Source organism: Lingula anatina, chromosome 3, assembly GCF_051362555.1.
Source record: "Lingula anatina isolate TDL-2025a chromosome 3, LinAna3.0, whole genome shotgun sequence".
Taxonomy (NCBI): Eukaryota; Metazoa; Brachiopoda; class Lingulata; order Lingulida; family Lingulidae; genus Lingula; species Lingula anatina.
Genome location: NC_141769.1, coordinates 1568936 through 1586839, shown reverse-complemented (window position 1 = coordinate 1586839; position 17904 = coordinate 1568936). Strand labels below are relative to the sequence as shown.

The window sequence follows — 17904 nt, the reverse complement described above, 5'->3', positions numbered from 1 at the left end:
AAACTACATTTTACAATTTTTCAATGTTTACAATTAATTTGTTAACACCAATGAGAAGAAAAAATAAATAAAGCAATCCATTCCGTTTTTTTTTTTTTTTTTTTTTTTTTTTTTGAAAGAACATTTATTTCAATTTACTTTTTATAATCAGAGCTTGTAGACTCTGTAACCAATATAGCAGACAGCTAAATAAAATGATCACATTAAATGCTTTTAAAATCAATCAAAAGATGAGACCAGGAGATCATATGGTGAAATTCTTATCACTAATAATTTAAATCTAATATATCTGTCATCTGCAGATTTAAAGTTATTATCTCATGTAATATTCTATCACTTGGACCAAGTTAGTCCAACATTTGCCAACTATAATCTGAATTTTACACATTATGTAGTACTGAAATTACAATGGTGAGGTAATAATCAAAATAAGGAGATAATTATTATTATGAAAAAAAATTAATCTGCAAATATATTAAGTCTTGGAAATGCCTGTTAACAATTACTTCAATAAGGCAAAATCCGAGATCTTATTACTACACGATGAACATCAAGCAAAATTTAATTTGTGAAATAAGAATCAAGCAAAGAGATAACACGTCATAACACTTCAAAAACTTCCAAATGTCATGTAAAATTTGAGGGGCAACCATTGGACAATGACATTCTATGACCTCTTTAAAACGTTCATGATTGAAATTCAGCCCAGGGTTTTGTATCATCAAACAATAAACATTTACACTGACTAAAAATAACTCATTCTTTAACTGTGTTCTCAACAGGGGAAATATGGATCCTGACTCATTGATGACTAAATAAATAGAATATTGCTTTTATATCTCTGTTGATTCAGAATCTCATATATACCAGTGTGAATATATTTATAAGCAACACATACGGCTAGAAAAATAAAGCTACAAAATGAAATAATCTAAATACACATTAAATAAATATGTATTGTACAGTACTTCCTATACAATCACATGGCTATACTATCACCAACAGTTTATAATACTAAAACAATAGGGCATAATAAATGTAAACACTAACTAAAAAGTGGTACAAAGGAATATAAATGAAGCAAAAGCTGAAATATTAAATGTCATGTATATACCATAATTTGCATACACTAAAGCTGCGATGAAAACATTGTTTAACTTTAACTGACAAAGACTTAAAGTATCCCAATTTCAAATTAAATGCTAACAAGCATTCATTGCATCATAGTCTTTATAATAACTTGTAGTCAAAAACATTCAATTTCCTGCAATTGGTAACAGTGTTGAAATACAATTTTCAAATCAAGTGATTTTTGTATTACCTGCATTTAACAAGTGGTAAAAAGGATTGCAAGATATCTGTTATATCTGTAATGGTCTTTTTGAAAAACAAAAAATGATTACCAAAGGCAGGCAATCTATTCACTTCTTGTTTACTCTCATAATCAACATTTCTATTCAATAGCCACACCTTTTTAATGATAATATCATTTAATAGGATTTCAATTTCATTATATTCAGTGTGAACCACAGACTTGAGGACTCCATTACATCATGACTAAAATGTTTGTGCGTTTTTTTTTTTTTTTTTTTTTGCAAGTACTGCCAGTAGACTAGCTGAAAGGAACACCACTAGGTCATCTTACAAAAATGATAAAATCAGGCTAGATTTTTAATCTTAAGATGTACCATTCTCTTCCTTCTTCTCTTCTCTTTTTTTTTTTCATAATCCTCTGTGTACAGCACAGTAAACATAATCATTCAATTAATTTCCATAAAAGGGACATTTGCTTAAAATCCCCATGTTATAATGTGTATGGCTCACAAATTAAATTCCAATTTTTTTGCCAATTATATAATATTATGTGTCATGAGGTTAACAGTGGTCTAAAGCAGAATAGTCAATTCACATCAGCCTACCGTATTTGGTGGATTAAAATATCATAAACCAGATTTTCATAAACATCTTTCAAATCATACTGACAATGAAAATGTCACATCACTGAATGCTGAATCACTGAATTCTTAATTTCCTGAGTGAAATACCAAAGAAAATCATAATTTGAATTTTAGTTCAATTGCCCACTTATTCACAGTACCACCATTTTGTGGTAGTGACATATTTACAAGTAAGGTAGACTGCCTTGCATTTCTCTGCACTAGCTTGGTGACAAGTTTTCGCACAAGAATCTTAACACAGAATACGGGTTATGCACGTAACTGTTCACACTGCCATGTCTTTGCGACTCTGGTTTCACAAATAACATGCAGATGCTAAATATGCATCTGGGTAAAGACGGTACAAATAGTGCTACATCGATTATCAATTTCACAATTTTGTACAGCTGATGAAGTAGATCTGACCACCTGACATGCAGAATTTAAAGATACCGTTTTAGAGAAATATAATTTCACACCCAAATATAAGCAAATATTTACCTTTTTTGTATAATCTAATACATTAAAAACAAATTATTTTTACAATATAAAACACATCTCACATATCAATATATATAATATATATGTTACATGTACCCTGTTGGATCATAAGTGACACCCATTTCAAAAATCACATGAGATCAAAGCATCACTTCAAGGTACGATTTAAAAGATTTTGGCATAAAAATGGCTGGCATCCTTGACCCTATGTTCAAATACCTACCGACCACCAGTCTGTAGCATTTCAAACTAAAAAAACACCCCTTATTTAAAGAACTTTTTCCCCACCAGGGTTGAACTAAGCCAATGACTTCCTTCACATCCCATAAAGATGTCATGTTTGAGCATTGGTCATAATTGCAAGAATAAAACTGGGTACAACCTGTCTTCAGATGTTTATGCAGGTTGTCCTAAAAAGGGATTTACTATCCTATTAAACACAATAGTTTACAAATCTATAAAAGTTGACAGTTTTTTCTTCTTAATCAAATAAAACAACTATCAATATGTACAAACATACAAAAATGAGAAACTTTGATATCTTTCATAACAGCTGCTAATGTGGTTGACATAATTGGATGAAGTCACATGATAATCATGTGAATGTCACATGACATACCAGACCTACTTGAAATATACTATTAGACAGTCTTGAACTACATGTGTTTCAATTTTCAGCAAAACATCAATCAGTGATTTTGACAGTTTTGCAATGTAATATCTCAATATTAAATAAATCTAGATCTTATCTTCAGAACACTATATGAGGAGTGAATAATGGTACCGGAGATGCATTCACATTTGGCAAAGATCTTGTCGATTTTCCTTCATCTTCAGATCCAACCTCTGGACTTTCCACAACATGCATATATTCTATGCACAAGATAGTGAAGTTGTGTCTCTTTTACTGGAACCTACACAAAATCTTTGACAAATAACGGTGGGTCCAGATCCATTTGTGAAAATGCTCCTTTTTTTAGTATCAAAGAAGGAATTGAAGTCAAGAACCATGTTGTGTGACCATGGCTTCGTAGATCAAGCTGTCGTAGCCTTGTTGCATTGCAAGTGTGCTGTCATGTTCGACGGCGCTCTCGGTTACCTCGTGCTGGTTGCTGTTGATGTGCACAGGGAGGCCATTGCATGTGTTCCTCGTGAAAGGTTCTAAAGAGAGAGAAAAAAAGATTTCTGTTAAAATATGGCCAAAATATTTTGTGGATCATCTGAGAAATATATCTTGAATTATATGTTTTTTTTTTTTTCTAATTTAAACAACTATTAAAAACACTGCCTTTAGAAATAAATGAAAGGAAACAATTAAAATAAACTGTTCATTTTTTGGGGGAAAAGCAAAACAAATAAACAACGTCAGATAATTTCTCCTTTCTTGCACATCAACAGCAGCCAGCACCTAAGAAACAGGACGAAACTCAAATTATATACAGGTCATTCACAGTAAAATAACAGGTCTATAGCCTCTTTTCAGACATAAAAACCTCTGTGTTACAACTCATTTTCTCACATTAAAATCCTCACTTCTAAAGAACAAAACCATACTGCTAACCAATAATCTTATTACTAACAACACATTCGAGAACAATGTCACACATGGAAAAAATACTGAGGCCAGTCGTGCACAAAAGGCTGCTTTTCTTTGTCTTCATCTTTATTTTGCCAAGTCTCCATGGTGCCATTGGCTGTAGTAAGAGAAGTTACTCCTTCTGTGCTACCATTTATGTGTAGACTGGGAGAGAATGGTGCTTCATGCTCATCTGCAACATGATGGAATGTCTGTGTGAGTGTTAGAGTATGAATCTTCAAGTAAACTTGGTACAAACACCACAAGTGAGGCATAACAAGTCCACTTGATCTAAACTGGGCACACCAAAGCATGATCGTAAGAGTATAAGCTTGTGGTCATCATATGAGAAAGATAATGATTTCAATATAAAAAAAGTGGAAGAAAATCGGCTTGTTTTTCTGGATAAAAACCTTGACCACTGAGCCAATTTAGATATAGTGGCCTGCTAAAGCCATACACTTGTGGGGGCAGTCTTTGCGTCTAACATCCTGCACTTCGTCAATGGTAGCCACGCCATTCTTCTGGTTTCTTGCACTTCTGTCATGGTCATCATTATCAGAAGGAAATGGCTGCAGCTTGCCATCTCTGCTGCTGACTACACTACCTTGACAAAAAGTGGTGCCATTAGTATTATGATCACTGTTCCAACTGAAGGTGGCGCCACCCACTTCTGAGTTGAAAATATCTCCCATAGGGGAAGAGAACTGCACACAAGGAAAGACATCTGGAAAAAGCAAGAGACACACATGTACACATTTTTTTTTTTTTTTTTGCTTTAAAAAATCTGATGGAGAAGGAAATAAATAATTAAATAATCTCTCATTAAAAAAACAATTATTAAAACAAAAGCAAAAACTGTGTTCTTTTTTTTCTTTAACCGCCAATCAATTCTTGGTAAATAATAAAACGATATAAAATACAGATAAACAGAAAGCAGATTTCCAACTAACAAAAGTGAAGGGCAGTTTTGGCATAAACTAAACCCATGAAAGTCTTCTGCTATTGCAATCACACTCACAGCAAACAAAGTCAACATAGACAACATTTTTCACCCATTTTTTAATTGTATATATTCAAATGTTGAAGTTAAATTAATTAATTAAACAGAACTCGTTATCTGCACTGCATTTGAGGCCATATCAAAACTGAAACCGAAAAGAATATATGTCTGAAAATAATTTTAATAGAGGTTGGTTAGAAATGATTGAATGTGAAATAATATAGGTAATATTAGGTCAAAAAGATTTAAATGTTGACATTTGTGGTTGGTAAGTGTTGTGACTGGCATGTTTGTGAGATGCTATATTATAAGGTCTTAGGTCAGTCAAGTTTTAATAATAATTTCATAATAATTTTGCTCCATTTATTCTTAAAAATCATGATTCATCCAATTACTTCCAAGCTCATTTGAATGGCATCAGAAATAAATAAAAAATATCTGATTCACACTCAAGGTGAACATGCGATTGAAAAAAAAAACATGCTCAAAAAATGTGCAAATCATACTTGTAACATCTTAAACCCATTAATTAATTAAACCACAAAGAAAACTGTCAATGTCAATCAACCCAAACTGTACAATGACCTAAGAGCTTAAAATATAACATACCATTTAGACCATGACCAGCCAGTAGTGGGGATCTTCAGAGACTTCATCCTCTGCCTCCCAAATGATCTCAGGTTGTTTTAAAGGCTCTGTAGAAATGCTAAGGATGTCACTGTAGGTGAATGTGGTAGTACCCCCACTGGGCTCATCAAAGTTTGCTTCACTTTCCATGGCTTCTGTCACCTGTGGCAACTGACCCAGGGGGGACTCCGAGGTGGAGCATAAAGCATCGCTTTGGGGGAAATTTGGTACATAATCTGAAAGTGAAAACTTGGATATTCTCTGAGATATTCTGAAATGTAAAAATTGGATGACTTTGGTGTTCTAAATGAGAAAGATATTGATATATTCTGAAAGGGAAAATACAGAAAACATCTCTTTTTTTCAAATATGGAGAAAATAATCCAAATAACTTCTAAATTCATTTTCTAAAAGGCCATCAATTCAAAAGATATTGCACAGAACAGTAAATCCACTTTTTATGTTCAATATCTTTCTTAATGGTTGCTTATTTCATATACTAAAAGAAGAAATGGTTGCAACAATATTACAACACATTTCTTATAAACCACTCTGAAATTCTGCAAAAAAAAAAAAAAAAAAGGCTTTAAGTATTTCATCAGCACACTCTAAAGAAGAAGTTTCAATATGGTAATCATAATGCACCCATTCATCCCCCCCTAAATTCTATCATACACACACAAACAAATATACAGAAGGAGATGCACCCCTCTGATAACACTAATTTATGAAGAAACAGTTCCATATGTTATATTGAAAGAAATCAATTGGTATATTCTGACTTTGCAAATTGCAGGTTGTGTGCTCTCTATCTGACTCATTTCTGTACTCATCTGAAAACAACAGACAACAGCAGATCAATAACTATGTTGTATTCTAATATCATTCAGGGTAGATCTGTGCAACCAGGTAAATGCAACCAACATGTGTTTTATCTATTTTTTGGGGGGGTTAATTCATCACCAGGATGTACCAAAATAAATTCTTATATTATCCCTTGTCTTCAAATCATTGTTATCTGTTTATTTTAATTTTTTACCTCTGCCAAGGAAGTTGTGTTTATTCGTCTGTTGTGGTTGGTTAGTTAACAGCTGAACTCCAAAATTTATGGTTAAATTTTGGTAAAATTTTCAGGATAGATCTAAAATGGGCTAACTTAGAATCAATTACACTTTGGTGGTAAATATGATCAATAAATTAATGAGCATTTTTTCCCTGAAGGTGACACTTTCCCTGACACAGGAGTAAGTGTTTTTTTCAATAACTGAACTCAGTAATACCAGTCTACTCCTGGTATTCAGATTAATGTGATTTAATCAGACCACGAGTAGAAACAAGTAACTCATCCCACTGGCACACCACGCACACAGATATACCCCTATCTACACTTAAAATAAAACAACAGTTATATCATTAGCCTTGAACTCAATGTATTCTATTCATAAACCTTATTACTGATCCAGTGCTATTCATATACACATGGAGGAAGGAAGACGGAACATTCACCCTGTGACCTTGAGACAGCAGACAGCCAACCCTTGCTGTAAACAAACAATTCATGTTATCAGTGTGGATACCATAAACATGTCTTTTCATTTCTAGACTCACAACTTTCTTATAAACAGAGAACTTTTATAGTAGTGGATACAAAGATTGTTTCAAACAGACAACACATCCCATGAGTTCAGAATTTTGTTTTCTATCTTTTAAATCTGCTAAACCCACCCCTGGTTTGTGGAAACATATCTATCAGCATGCCCCTGCCTTTACCATTTTCTGGTCACAGAGTAAAGTGTTCGATATTCCCTGAAAATATTAAAACTTAGTGATAATCATGTTTTTTGTTCTTGTTGTTGTTTTAGAACAAATTCAGTACAATTTGTGCCATATTACCTCCTCTGCGCACTTTCTTGTAGTTCTCCTCTCCATCGTCTTCTCGACATCGTTTATGCCCTGCTATAGGGACCAGATTGCTTGAGACGCCATTTTGCAAGAGAATATCACCGTTTAGGTGTACCTGAGAGGAGCCGTTGACTGTGGGATGAAGGTGAGGGTGAGCATTTATATGACCATTTACCACAGGAGGGTTGCTCAGGTGATGACCTTGAGGCCCATCACCTTGACCTTGGTGAAGGTCATGTGAATCTGAGTCCATTTCCTCCATTTCGTGGTCTTGTTCGTTGATTCCATTGATTCCATTGGTTGTAACAGTATCTGGTGGTGGGAGAAGACCACCATTAAGTCCCTGTTTGACAACACAGTCATGATTTTTTTCACTACTTTCTTCGTTGGCTGTAACAGGAGGCAGCAATCCCGGTGTCTGGCCTGTCTGTTGAAGCTTCTGTTGCTCTAGTGCACGTTCTAAGTAATTGGCGCACTCTTCGTAGCCGCAGTTTCTCGCTAGTTGGGCAGGAATGTTACCAGAATAGCTCCGGATTCTGAAACAAGATATATAATTCCACGTTATATTTGTATCTTGTATTTAATGATTATGACCTATGTCATTTTATATTACTAGTAATCGTGGATATGGACTGCTCGGCAATCTTGTACCATTGCAGACATGAAGTCTTTAATTGGACCTCACCAATTCTTTTATTCATTTTTATTTTTTCATTCGTTTAAACTTCCATATTTTATAATTCTACTATTTCCAATCATATATATTTTCAGTTGTCCTAAATTTACAAAAGACATGAAAACTGTTCTTTATCTGCCTAACATAGATTTTAATTTATGCAAATTATGCATTTTTTCACCAAATTTGCAATAGACAGCCAATAACATACCAAATAAGCAAATTTCCTCTTAGCCAAAGTAATATTTGCCTTGGTCAAAGCACTTTTTTCACTATTTGGTAAAAATTCCTACACGTACTAATTGGGCCTGTCACTGATTATCTTTTTCTTTTTAATAAATTTATTTAGAAAGGATAAATAAAAACACAAAGCTAAAAAACACAAATTTGGTATTTAGGAATCTAAAAATGAAGGTATTTTTCAAATGTTGACCTCCCAAAATATTTCAAGAAAATAAATACAATAAAATGAAATGACACTAACAAGAGAGACAACTCTGCCAACTCCCCCTGAAGCACACAAAACTGTGTTTACACAGGCTAAGCACACCTGTGGTCAGTTCCATGTCTGACCTCTCCACATGACCAGAGTGATAAAACAGCAAAAGTGACATAGATGGACTATTACACAACCTAACAAGCTGAACCTCCACTAAAGAAAACTTCAGACCAAATGCTTGTTTTAAGTGGTCTGTTTTCAACACACCAGAGAGTGCTATAAGCAGTGCTACGAAATATGCTTATAATGCCACAAAGTTTATTTTTGCCAAATCTTTATTTCAGTTCCTGGCAAACTTTCTGCCCAAATCAAATGAAAAACCAACAATAATAAGCTGTAAATGAGAGAACAAAAAAAAAAAAAAAAAAAAAAAAAAAAAAAACAATTTGAATAAGCTGTAATTTTAAAACCAAGATTAAAAGAATGAGACAGACAAAATAATAGCAGCCATATCAATATGGGAATCTTTGAGATGAGAAATTCAAATCTAAAAGATAACTGTTAACAATTGCAGATACACCACCAAGCATTCACCGGTATATACACGCACAAACACGTACACACACACACACACACACACACACACACACGTACATACACATACACACACACACACACACACACACACGCATGCACACCCTATCATCAGCAAACTGTTACAACTATGTAGCACTAGCGGTGATGACTTACGTGAGTGAAGCACCATGAGAGGCCAGCAGACTGATACACTCCATGCTGCCAGTACGGGCGGCTTTATGGATCGGTGTCTCACCCAGGTAATCCTGAAAACACACCAGAAAAATAAATTAAATTTCAAAAATTGTAAGTGATTACAATCTTAATTTCTAATACTTTCTAAGCCTCTTGCTTCAGAAACTTATTAGCATGTCTCTGTAGTAGTTTACAGAAAAACCTCTGGGTACACTATAACCTGTGGTTATCACTTTAACATATAGGATATACTTAATTTCATATTAAGCCAAACATTTTTTCAGAAAATAATTATATTTTTTCGTTTCCAAATACACATGATTCTACATTCCCTTTGATCCAATCATGGTCTAACATAAAAATTAAAGAACAAGAAAGACAATAGCTGAAAGACAAAATTGTTAGGAAAAACAAAATATCAAATACAAATAAAACATTTCAATGACTGTTCCCAAATCCACTTCGACTGAGATTTTTTAAATGAAATTAAAATGCTACACCACTGACTAGCATAGCATTTCCCCAATAGCTTTGAAACGGGAGTCACAATCTGAATGATATTTTCCTCCAAACGGATATTTCTCTGTCCGTTTGTTGAATCATAGCATGAAAACTATTGACCTGCTGCTACATTCACCTCTCTATAGAGTACATCCCCGAGTTTAAGTTTTTTTAATACAATATCTGAAAAGTAAACTGAATATGATCTGATTTCTCTATCCAGGCACTTCTGAATGTGTTTCAAGGGCCAGCAGGAGTTAATATTGAGGAGAGATATTCCCACCTAGCTAATAAAGTTCAAGAGATTGCCTAGGAAAATTGATATTGAGAAATTTCCTGCGACATGCACTGTAAGCAAGGTCAAAGCAAGTGCAGATGAACATAATAAATACATGGTAACAGATTAAATTATGGCACTGTTGTATAAATGAACTGTTTTCTAAATATATCTATGTATTCATTTATCTAGATATTCAATCATTAACCTTGTTTTTTTCCTATAGTCTTTATTTATCGATCAAATGTAACCAGAAATACATCTATATGGTTATATCCCAAATGACATCTTATTTCACTTAACTCAGCTACAAAATAAATCTGGAAAAGGAAAACGATAATAATAATAATACTGAAACACCCAGTCCACAGTAAAAAATATCTAACAAGATCTAGGGTCAAATACAAAGCAGATAATGTTTACGGCAAACGTTGCCATGCTATTACTCACACGCCAATGTTTGTCTACACTGCAGCTTTGGATTCCTCTCTAATAACACAGCTAACTGATCAGAGTAGAAATAGGTAATGGAGGAAGTCTACCTTGAGTACGGTATTTACTTATCAAATCCCAACAAAAGGATTTCAAAATATTCTCTGTTTTTTTAATAATGCAAGTAATGCTTTTTGTAAATAAAAGTTGGCTTCACATCAATAAGTTAATTTTTGTGAGTTACTCAAAATGACAAATTTTGAAAGGGCTAAATACTGCAATCAACTCAAGGGATGTGAAAATTTGTAGTCATTACTGTAGATTAGCAAATGAATCGTCTGCTCTAGGTCACGTTGTCTGTGTACAGCTATTTTTTGGAGAGTCACGTTTACATTTGACCTCTGTGGAAGGGTCACATGTTCCATCCACTCATGGCTCAAGGAGACTCTCATCTTCTGTTTACTATGGGCAAATAGATAGAGGTCTTCTAATTTTGCTTTTTTCAAATTCTTTCTTTCTTTTTCTCTTTCCTTGTTATTATCCAGAGACGGGGGCGTGCAGGCATTTGTTATAAAGACGATGTTCTTATGTGCCTTGCCTTTAAGTTGCAGTGATGCAGCATGATACAAGAGGCAAAGATTTACATACTGTTTTTTTAATACTTCTAAATCCTTTTCACTAAATAAATGCAACTTTCTTTGCCTCAGCTTTACTCTGAAAGGCCACAATGCTCATTTGCATGACAACTGTCAATCACTAACTTTTTATTACAAAGAATTCCAAGGGGCAAATAAAAAGTTTCTGATTCTCAAATACTAATTTCTTCAAACATGAAAACTCCCAATGTGTAAATATCAAGTTTCAAATAAATGCGATCATTCAACCAGAAAAATCTGAGAAACCATCCATGAGCCCCGACACAATAAGGAAGCGGGTATTTGTTTTGCTAACCAACGTGAAACAAAAGCACTGTTCACATGGCAAAATGTGGCTCAACTTTCACCCCCTTCCCCTCCCCCTCCCCCTACCACCACCCTAAGTGTACATGTATACTACATATTCCCATTCTTCATTTAAAACATTATTGTGTAGAAATTCCACACTGAAAGCCTAAATGCTTGCCATTTCAAATACAGAGCCTCCTGTAAAGGTCTCGAGCAATAAAATGATAAAAGTAAGTTTTTTCTCCTTCACAAACACTTCTAGCTACTACTCCCTCAACATTTCACCAGTCTGACAAGCATTAAAATCATTTGCCTGGGACCTGTTATTTCTAACGACCCCAGCATCCAATCTTTAAAGGCCATTTAATTCAAAACCAAATTAAATTTGATTAAATTCCCCTTTCTAGACTGAAATGCTTTGATTGCAGTAGGTGTACACCCACATTGTGTGCCACAGCAGTGTGTATTGTGAGTGGGATAGAGAGAGAAAAGTGGTCAGCACTTGCATGACCACAATTAAAATTATTGCAGGGCATAAATCAACTGTCAAGAACTTAAGTTAAAAGATTGACTATGAGATATACATATTTCATAAAAAAAAAAAAAAGAAGAAGAAAGGGGGACAAAGGAATACCTGTTTGCAAAAAGGTTATGTCATCAAATCTTCAAATTCTAAAGGGAGTCAGGGCATGAATTGAAAATCCTAATTTAAATCACACAATTTTATGCAATCTACCTACCTCCAGGCTACCAATAATTGATAAGATCAAAACAGAAAGTATTGGAAATGTGTACAAGTTATCAATATCATACTGATTCCTTCCATATTTCCTGTTGTCCATAGCTAAAATCTTGGGCTAGTACTGATGTAGACTGAACTATACATTCAGCAGAGATGACTATGTCTGATGACCACAGAAGACATTCGAAGACTCTCTTTAGCCAAATAACCAAGTTTTTTTTTTTTTTTTGGCCACAAAATTGATGAAGTTTTATCAATAATATTTTATTTAATTTGAAGCAATTATCTTTTGCATTTGTGGAAAATTTAACATGCTCAGTTTTGCTAGAACGTGTTAATTTATTTGTCAGAAAAGATTATTGAGATATTGTAAGGACTCACTAAATTCCACCAACACTGATTGAAAATATATTCCAAAAATCAATGTTTTGTTAAAAATACCGAAATAAGACTGTCTGACTGTGCTGAAAAGTGATTAGAGATGTTCGGACAAAAGCACCAAAATGACTCACCTAAAAAATACAATAAAAGAGTTGTCCAAAAATTGTGAGCCATTACCCGACTTTCCCGCCATGCAATGTATGAACCTACATCTACAACAATGGCAAGCATCTTTCAAAGTAACCATACAGAATTTTTACCAGAATTGCTTCTCTCCTCTGTATCTAGTTATCTCATTATTCTACCCTAAAACTAAAATGAACATACACAGCAGCAACCAGGAAGTGATTATTTGCTCTGACCTGGGACTTTTTATAAACCTCCTTGTATCTTTTATAGTGACTTTGCGTGAGTAAATGAAAACACTCATAACAATATATCATATAACATAGCATACCTCAGCACCTACACAAAACATTTAAACAGAGTACCATTATTAAAAGCTGCATGATCTTACAAGATTAAAAAAATGCCCTAAAATCCCATTTCCCCAAATGAATCATTTTTGGGTGGTGGTAACAAAGGAGTCATAAATATTCACATGTGCACCCACACACAAACCTATCAGTTTTCCTTCCCACTGTAGTCATCTATTAGCCCAGCACATATAATCCACTGAACTTTTCAATCTTACAACCAAAAACAATAATAAAAATAAATTTTAAAAGAAGCAGAGTGTAACAGTTGTGTCAAGTAAAATTATTAACAATTTACATTTAAAAAAAACAAACAAAATATTACACATCTGAAGTTTGTTTAGCCTCTTTAAAAAAATAGAAAAAAACAAAAGACATGACTTCACAGCAAATTTTATAATTTTTGTTCTCATTCCTGGTGTCTTCTGTTCTCAGATGACAACTGACAATATCATTTTTATTAAATATTTCCTTCTTTGACAATTCATTGTAGTACAACTGTCACATTCAGAATTAATTTAATACATTCTGAATTTACTTTAAAATTCAATTCAGTAGGTAATATGAAAAAGTAGGTCACCTCAACTTTGGCACACTCAAATAATTTACTTGGGCTAAAATCACTACAAAAGAAAGGATATATTCTTTAAATTTCCTAAAAATTACCAAGCTTATCCGCATAAAACACGCTAATACTTTTTACAACATCTTAAGGAGATAAACACATTGTTTCTAATTATTTTACAAATACAACTACTTTTCCCTTTTCTTTAAACTTTCCTTTTAACATGTTTACTCTAAGAATTGCTATTTGTAAATAAGGAAGTTGTTCTTACACTGCCTACACATACTTATCTTGAGAGTATAAGGAAAGAAATTCATCTCAATACTGTTCCTCTTGCCAGAGCTCCCTACTTCCTCAAAAGTATGACCATTTATGAACAGTTGAGTTAAGAGATTCATAACCAGATTAAAAAAGAGATCTATAATTAACAGCCTCAGTCTATCTATACCTATACTATACATGAAACAAGAATCTTAGGGTCCATTCCCCATAAAACTATCATTCTACATTCTACATAGATGGATCCTACAGTATTCCTACTCCCTGGGGACTCTCACTGAATGCAGTCAGATTAACACGCCTCCTCCTCTTATCAACATACTCATATAATCACCAGCTTTTCTGAATTTTACTCATCACCAGGGAGATGCATGTTACTTTGTTAGCATTCAGCGAGTGTTGCTGCGAAGATGGATCGATCTATACAGAACAATTATCTTTGGAAATGAGCTCTTGCCATATGCTTAATCTTTTAATTAATACAGCAAATTTATCTATAGTAGACATGTAATATTTCAATTATCTTGAGTGACCTAGAAAAAACCCAGCAAATGAAACTGTGCTGGTATATAGCAGGGAGTTCACTGATATTATATATGTACAGAGACATGCAGTGTCTGAATTATACAATCCATGTGGGTTACATTATAATTTATTTCAATGAACCCGAGACAAAGTTCCAAGAAAGAAATCAAATGTCATTTCATTATAGAACAGCATCCATTGGTTCAAATATATAAAGTAGAAAATAGTCACAGCTCTCTGTCAAGAACTGGGCAGTCCACAAATAACAAGACAAATGTTACTTTCTCAATCTTTTCTCATGATTATTATTATTATTATTTTATTTTATTGTTATTTTTTTAGTTGAGAATAAATTTCTTACTGACCTGTTTGTCTCTCCCTGCCCCAGACTGTAGCAGCCATTGCAAACATCCCGGATGCCCACCAAAAGCTGCAATATGTGCAGGGGTCTGCAGAAAGCGTGTCGTAAGCACATCGCAATCCGCTCCCAGTCGAGTAATACTCATTAACTTTCTCAAACACGCCAGCTAAAAAAGTGCAAGAAAAAAGAGAGGTGTATACAAAAAATAACACTTTACCTGACGATTGTAAGCAGCTCCGCAGTGAAGTAGCCATTTGAGACAGTGACCGCGGCTGGCAAAGGCAGCAATATGGGCGGGAGACTGGTTGAAACGGAAGGTGGTAACGTCACAGTTCATGCCGTGTTCAAGAAGGCGCATAAGGCAATTCAGCTGAGGGGAAGAGCAGAAATGAGACAAAATTCAAAAAACAAGACAAAAATGACAAGCCTCCATACACACACATAATATTAAATAACTCTGAATTGCAACTGCGTCTTCTGGAATACGACACAACTCAAACAATAATCTACAGAATACCCAGGAGGTTGACAAAGCAAAATACAAGGAAAAAATACAAGCAATTCATATATGATATACCCTAAAGAGTACTGCTGCTGGGATTTTTAAATCAAAAGACAAATCATGTATATTTTTTTCCTCCAAATTTGCAAAAAAAATATATTTTAAGCAAATTTGAATTTTCAACCACTTGACCAAAATCTACTTTTGAAGTAGTAAGCCTAGTAAATATTCCCCACTGCCCACCCACTTCTTATATTCCGCAGATAATGATTTTGTCTGCCTTGTTTACTGGAAACTGCTAGGTAATTGAGTGTCTGGGTCACGCTCAGGGAAGTCAACAATTTAGGGATCTAATGTATTGTCTTTTATCAAAATAATCTCGAGTCTGTTGACCTTTTTTATCATTTTTTAAACAGGATAATTGTTGTTGTTTTTTCTACCACAAAGATATGCATTTTGATTTTTTTTTCAGATTGTGATTTAATGACTAAACAGTATTTAAAATATTCAATTCCATTACAAGCACAATTTCTATTTTTCAGCATTTTTTTTCCTTTTTTTGCATTCATGCAGGTTTGGGGAGGGTTTTTCCAGGTAAACATAAACACTGATAAATAACAAAACTGGGACAAAGTAAAGGACAACTTGACCAAAAACAAAGGTTTCCTATCCAAAATTTCCCGCCAAATAGAATGCTCCGAAAAAAAGCAATTTTCCAGTAATCATGCATCATTTGGCAACCCATCCCCGCATTTGGTTTTCATGTTTTTTTATATCATTTCTAATTATATAAAAAACAAATCCTTAATGACTGGCCAGTCAGTTAAACTGACGTGTCTTGCTGTACACTTCAAAAGGAAAAACACTGTCAGGTTCTTGAATCTAAGGTGTTTTATCATTTCTAAGATCTGCATTGGGAACTTTAGATAAGTAGCTTTGCAGGATGATTACTATACATAAAACAAATATGGCTTCAGGACATTTTCAAGCACGGATAGTATACCTTTAAAAAAGAAGATCTGATATATATATAAATAAATATATATATATATATATATATATATATATATATATATATATATATATATATATATATATATATAGGACATTTAATGAGTAAATTGACAATTAGTGAAATCTGCTGACCTTTCTAGCCTCGAATTCCTCTACAGGTCTGCTTGTCTGTAAAAAGTGAGGACAAGTGTGAAAGAAGTGGCATGACCTTATTGTAATCATAAGTAAATTATTATATGGAAAGCTCATTCTTGTCCAAATAATGTGCTTTTCATATTTTATGGATTCCAAACTATATGGTTTCATCTGGGCTCACTCTTGCCTTGAATTGTTTACTTTGGCCAAAATTTAAAATGGCAATACTTTATTTAGCTGATAAAATTTACATAACCTCAGTCAATGATTACACAGGTGAAGACCATGAAGTAATAAATTATATTTTCAGGTATTCACTTTCATCCAAGATAAGATATCCTGAGGTATATTTAAGAATCATATCATCAACTTTTCGAGTGACCCCAGATCATAAAGCCTGTGAACTTATTTAGTCTGTTAATCAACTTATTAGTCTAATGATCTATGACCAGATATCAAGATACCTGTCTTTCTCACTCTCAAATAATTAAAAATCAATCAAAGAGATGTGTATCTAGCATTTTTCTCCTAACTCTGAAGGGGTTGGATATACGAAAATGGAAGATGTCAAATGAATAAAATAAACACAAAACAGTAGCAAACAATATAATAACAAAAACCCAATGTATCCATTTGCCTTGAAAATAATTAGCCAGGTCACTGTCTCGAGCTTCCAAAACCTAGCCATTTTATAATTACTGTTATAACGTAAGGTGTGCGAAAAATTCAGTAACTAGCGGTTAGATCAACAACCACTTGCGCTATCGTCGGGCTGTTGACGCAAATCCCCTGCTTCTATATTTAGATTCTCCCGCCATGACCATTTCAAAATTCAGTGCATCACAAACGAGGAAAACGCCCGATAAAACAAATATCTACTGATGTGATCTTAATAAAATATAAATGATCGAATAGGCAAGACACTCACCCGCCCGAAATAAGCTGCCCAATGTGCCGGCGTCCAACCGTAAAACGTGTCTTCGACGTAGACGCTGTGTTGAGCTTGTAGTAACAACAAGGACAAAGCTTCTACATCGCCGTCTCGACAAGCTCGATGGAGTGGATAGTCTCTTTTTAATATTTCCTCACTCATTCCTCCCCAGTAACCAAATCCACTTGTTTCATCCATGATTTAGAAATCTTTCTGGTGTATTTTTTTCGATGATCGAAGTTAAATTCTTTGTCAATTAGCCGGCGGATTTAGCACTTCAATTTTGAATTCGCACATCAGCCGCCGGCTCAACATGAGGTCAAACATCCGGGTAACTTACGTCAATGAAAAGCAGGTCACCTCGCCGGGTTATTTTGGGCGAGTCAAATAAGGTGACCTTGGATAAG

The 17904-nt window shown here is 34.1% G+C and overlaps 1 protein-coding gene across 16 annotated transcripts; it reads right to left on the bottom strand.

Moving 5' to 3' along the window:
* Positions 1-429: 429 nt before the first annotated feature.
* LOC106156984 (uncharacterized) lies at positions 430-17844 on the bottom strand. Of its 16 annotated transcripts, none has more exons than XR_015333548.1 (8): positions 17495-17843; positions 16564-16599; positions 14920-15081; positions 9412-9503; positions 7538-8082; positions 7092-7185; positions 5627-5880; positions 3428-3599 (listed from the first exon to the last, which is right to left on the bottom strand). XR_015333548.1 is itself a non-coding variant. In XM_087009420.1 (8 exons), the coding sequence occupies exons 1-7, from the start codon at positions 17693-17695 to the stop codon at positions 5630-5632; spliced, it is 1416 nt and encodes a 471-aa protein (XP_086865546.1). In that variant the 5' UTR covers positions 17696-17843; the 3' UTR covers positions 3428-3599; positions 5627-5629. The 16 variants fall into 16 exon arrangements, 13 of the variants coding, with proteins under 13 accessions (XP_086865552.1, XP_086865554.1, XP_086865553.1 ...); XM_087009420.1 differs by having other exon boundaries at positions 5627-5915; XM_087009423.1 differs by lacking the exon at positions 14920-15081 and adding an exon at positions 15133-15285 and having other exon boundaries at positions 5627-5915; positions 17495-17842.
* Between the last annotated feature and the right edge of the window lie 60 nt (positions 17845-17904).

Bases quoted from the DNA above. Each gene is read 5' to 3' on its own strand.
- LOC106156984 (XM_087009422.1), bottom strand. From the start codon at position 17,695: ATGGATGAAACAAGTGGATTTGGTTACTGGGGAGGAATGAGTGAGGAA. The intron at 7,186-7,537 runs GTAATATGGCAC...GTTTGTTTACAG, and splicing joins CAAGAAAGTGCGCAGAGGAG to CAAGGGTTGGCTGTCTGCTG. The intron at 5,916-7,091 runs GTTTATGAATAG...TTTACATTTCAG, and splicing joins AGCACTGGATCAGTAATAAG to AATATCTCAGAGAATATCCA.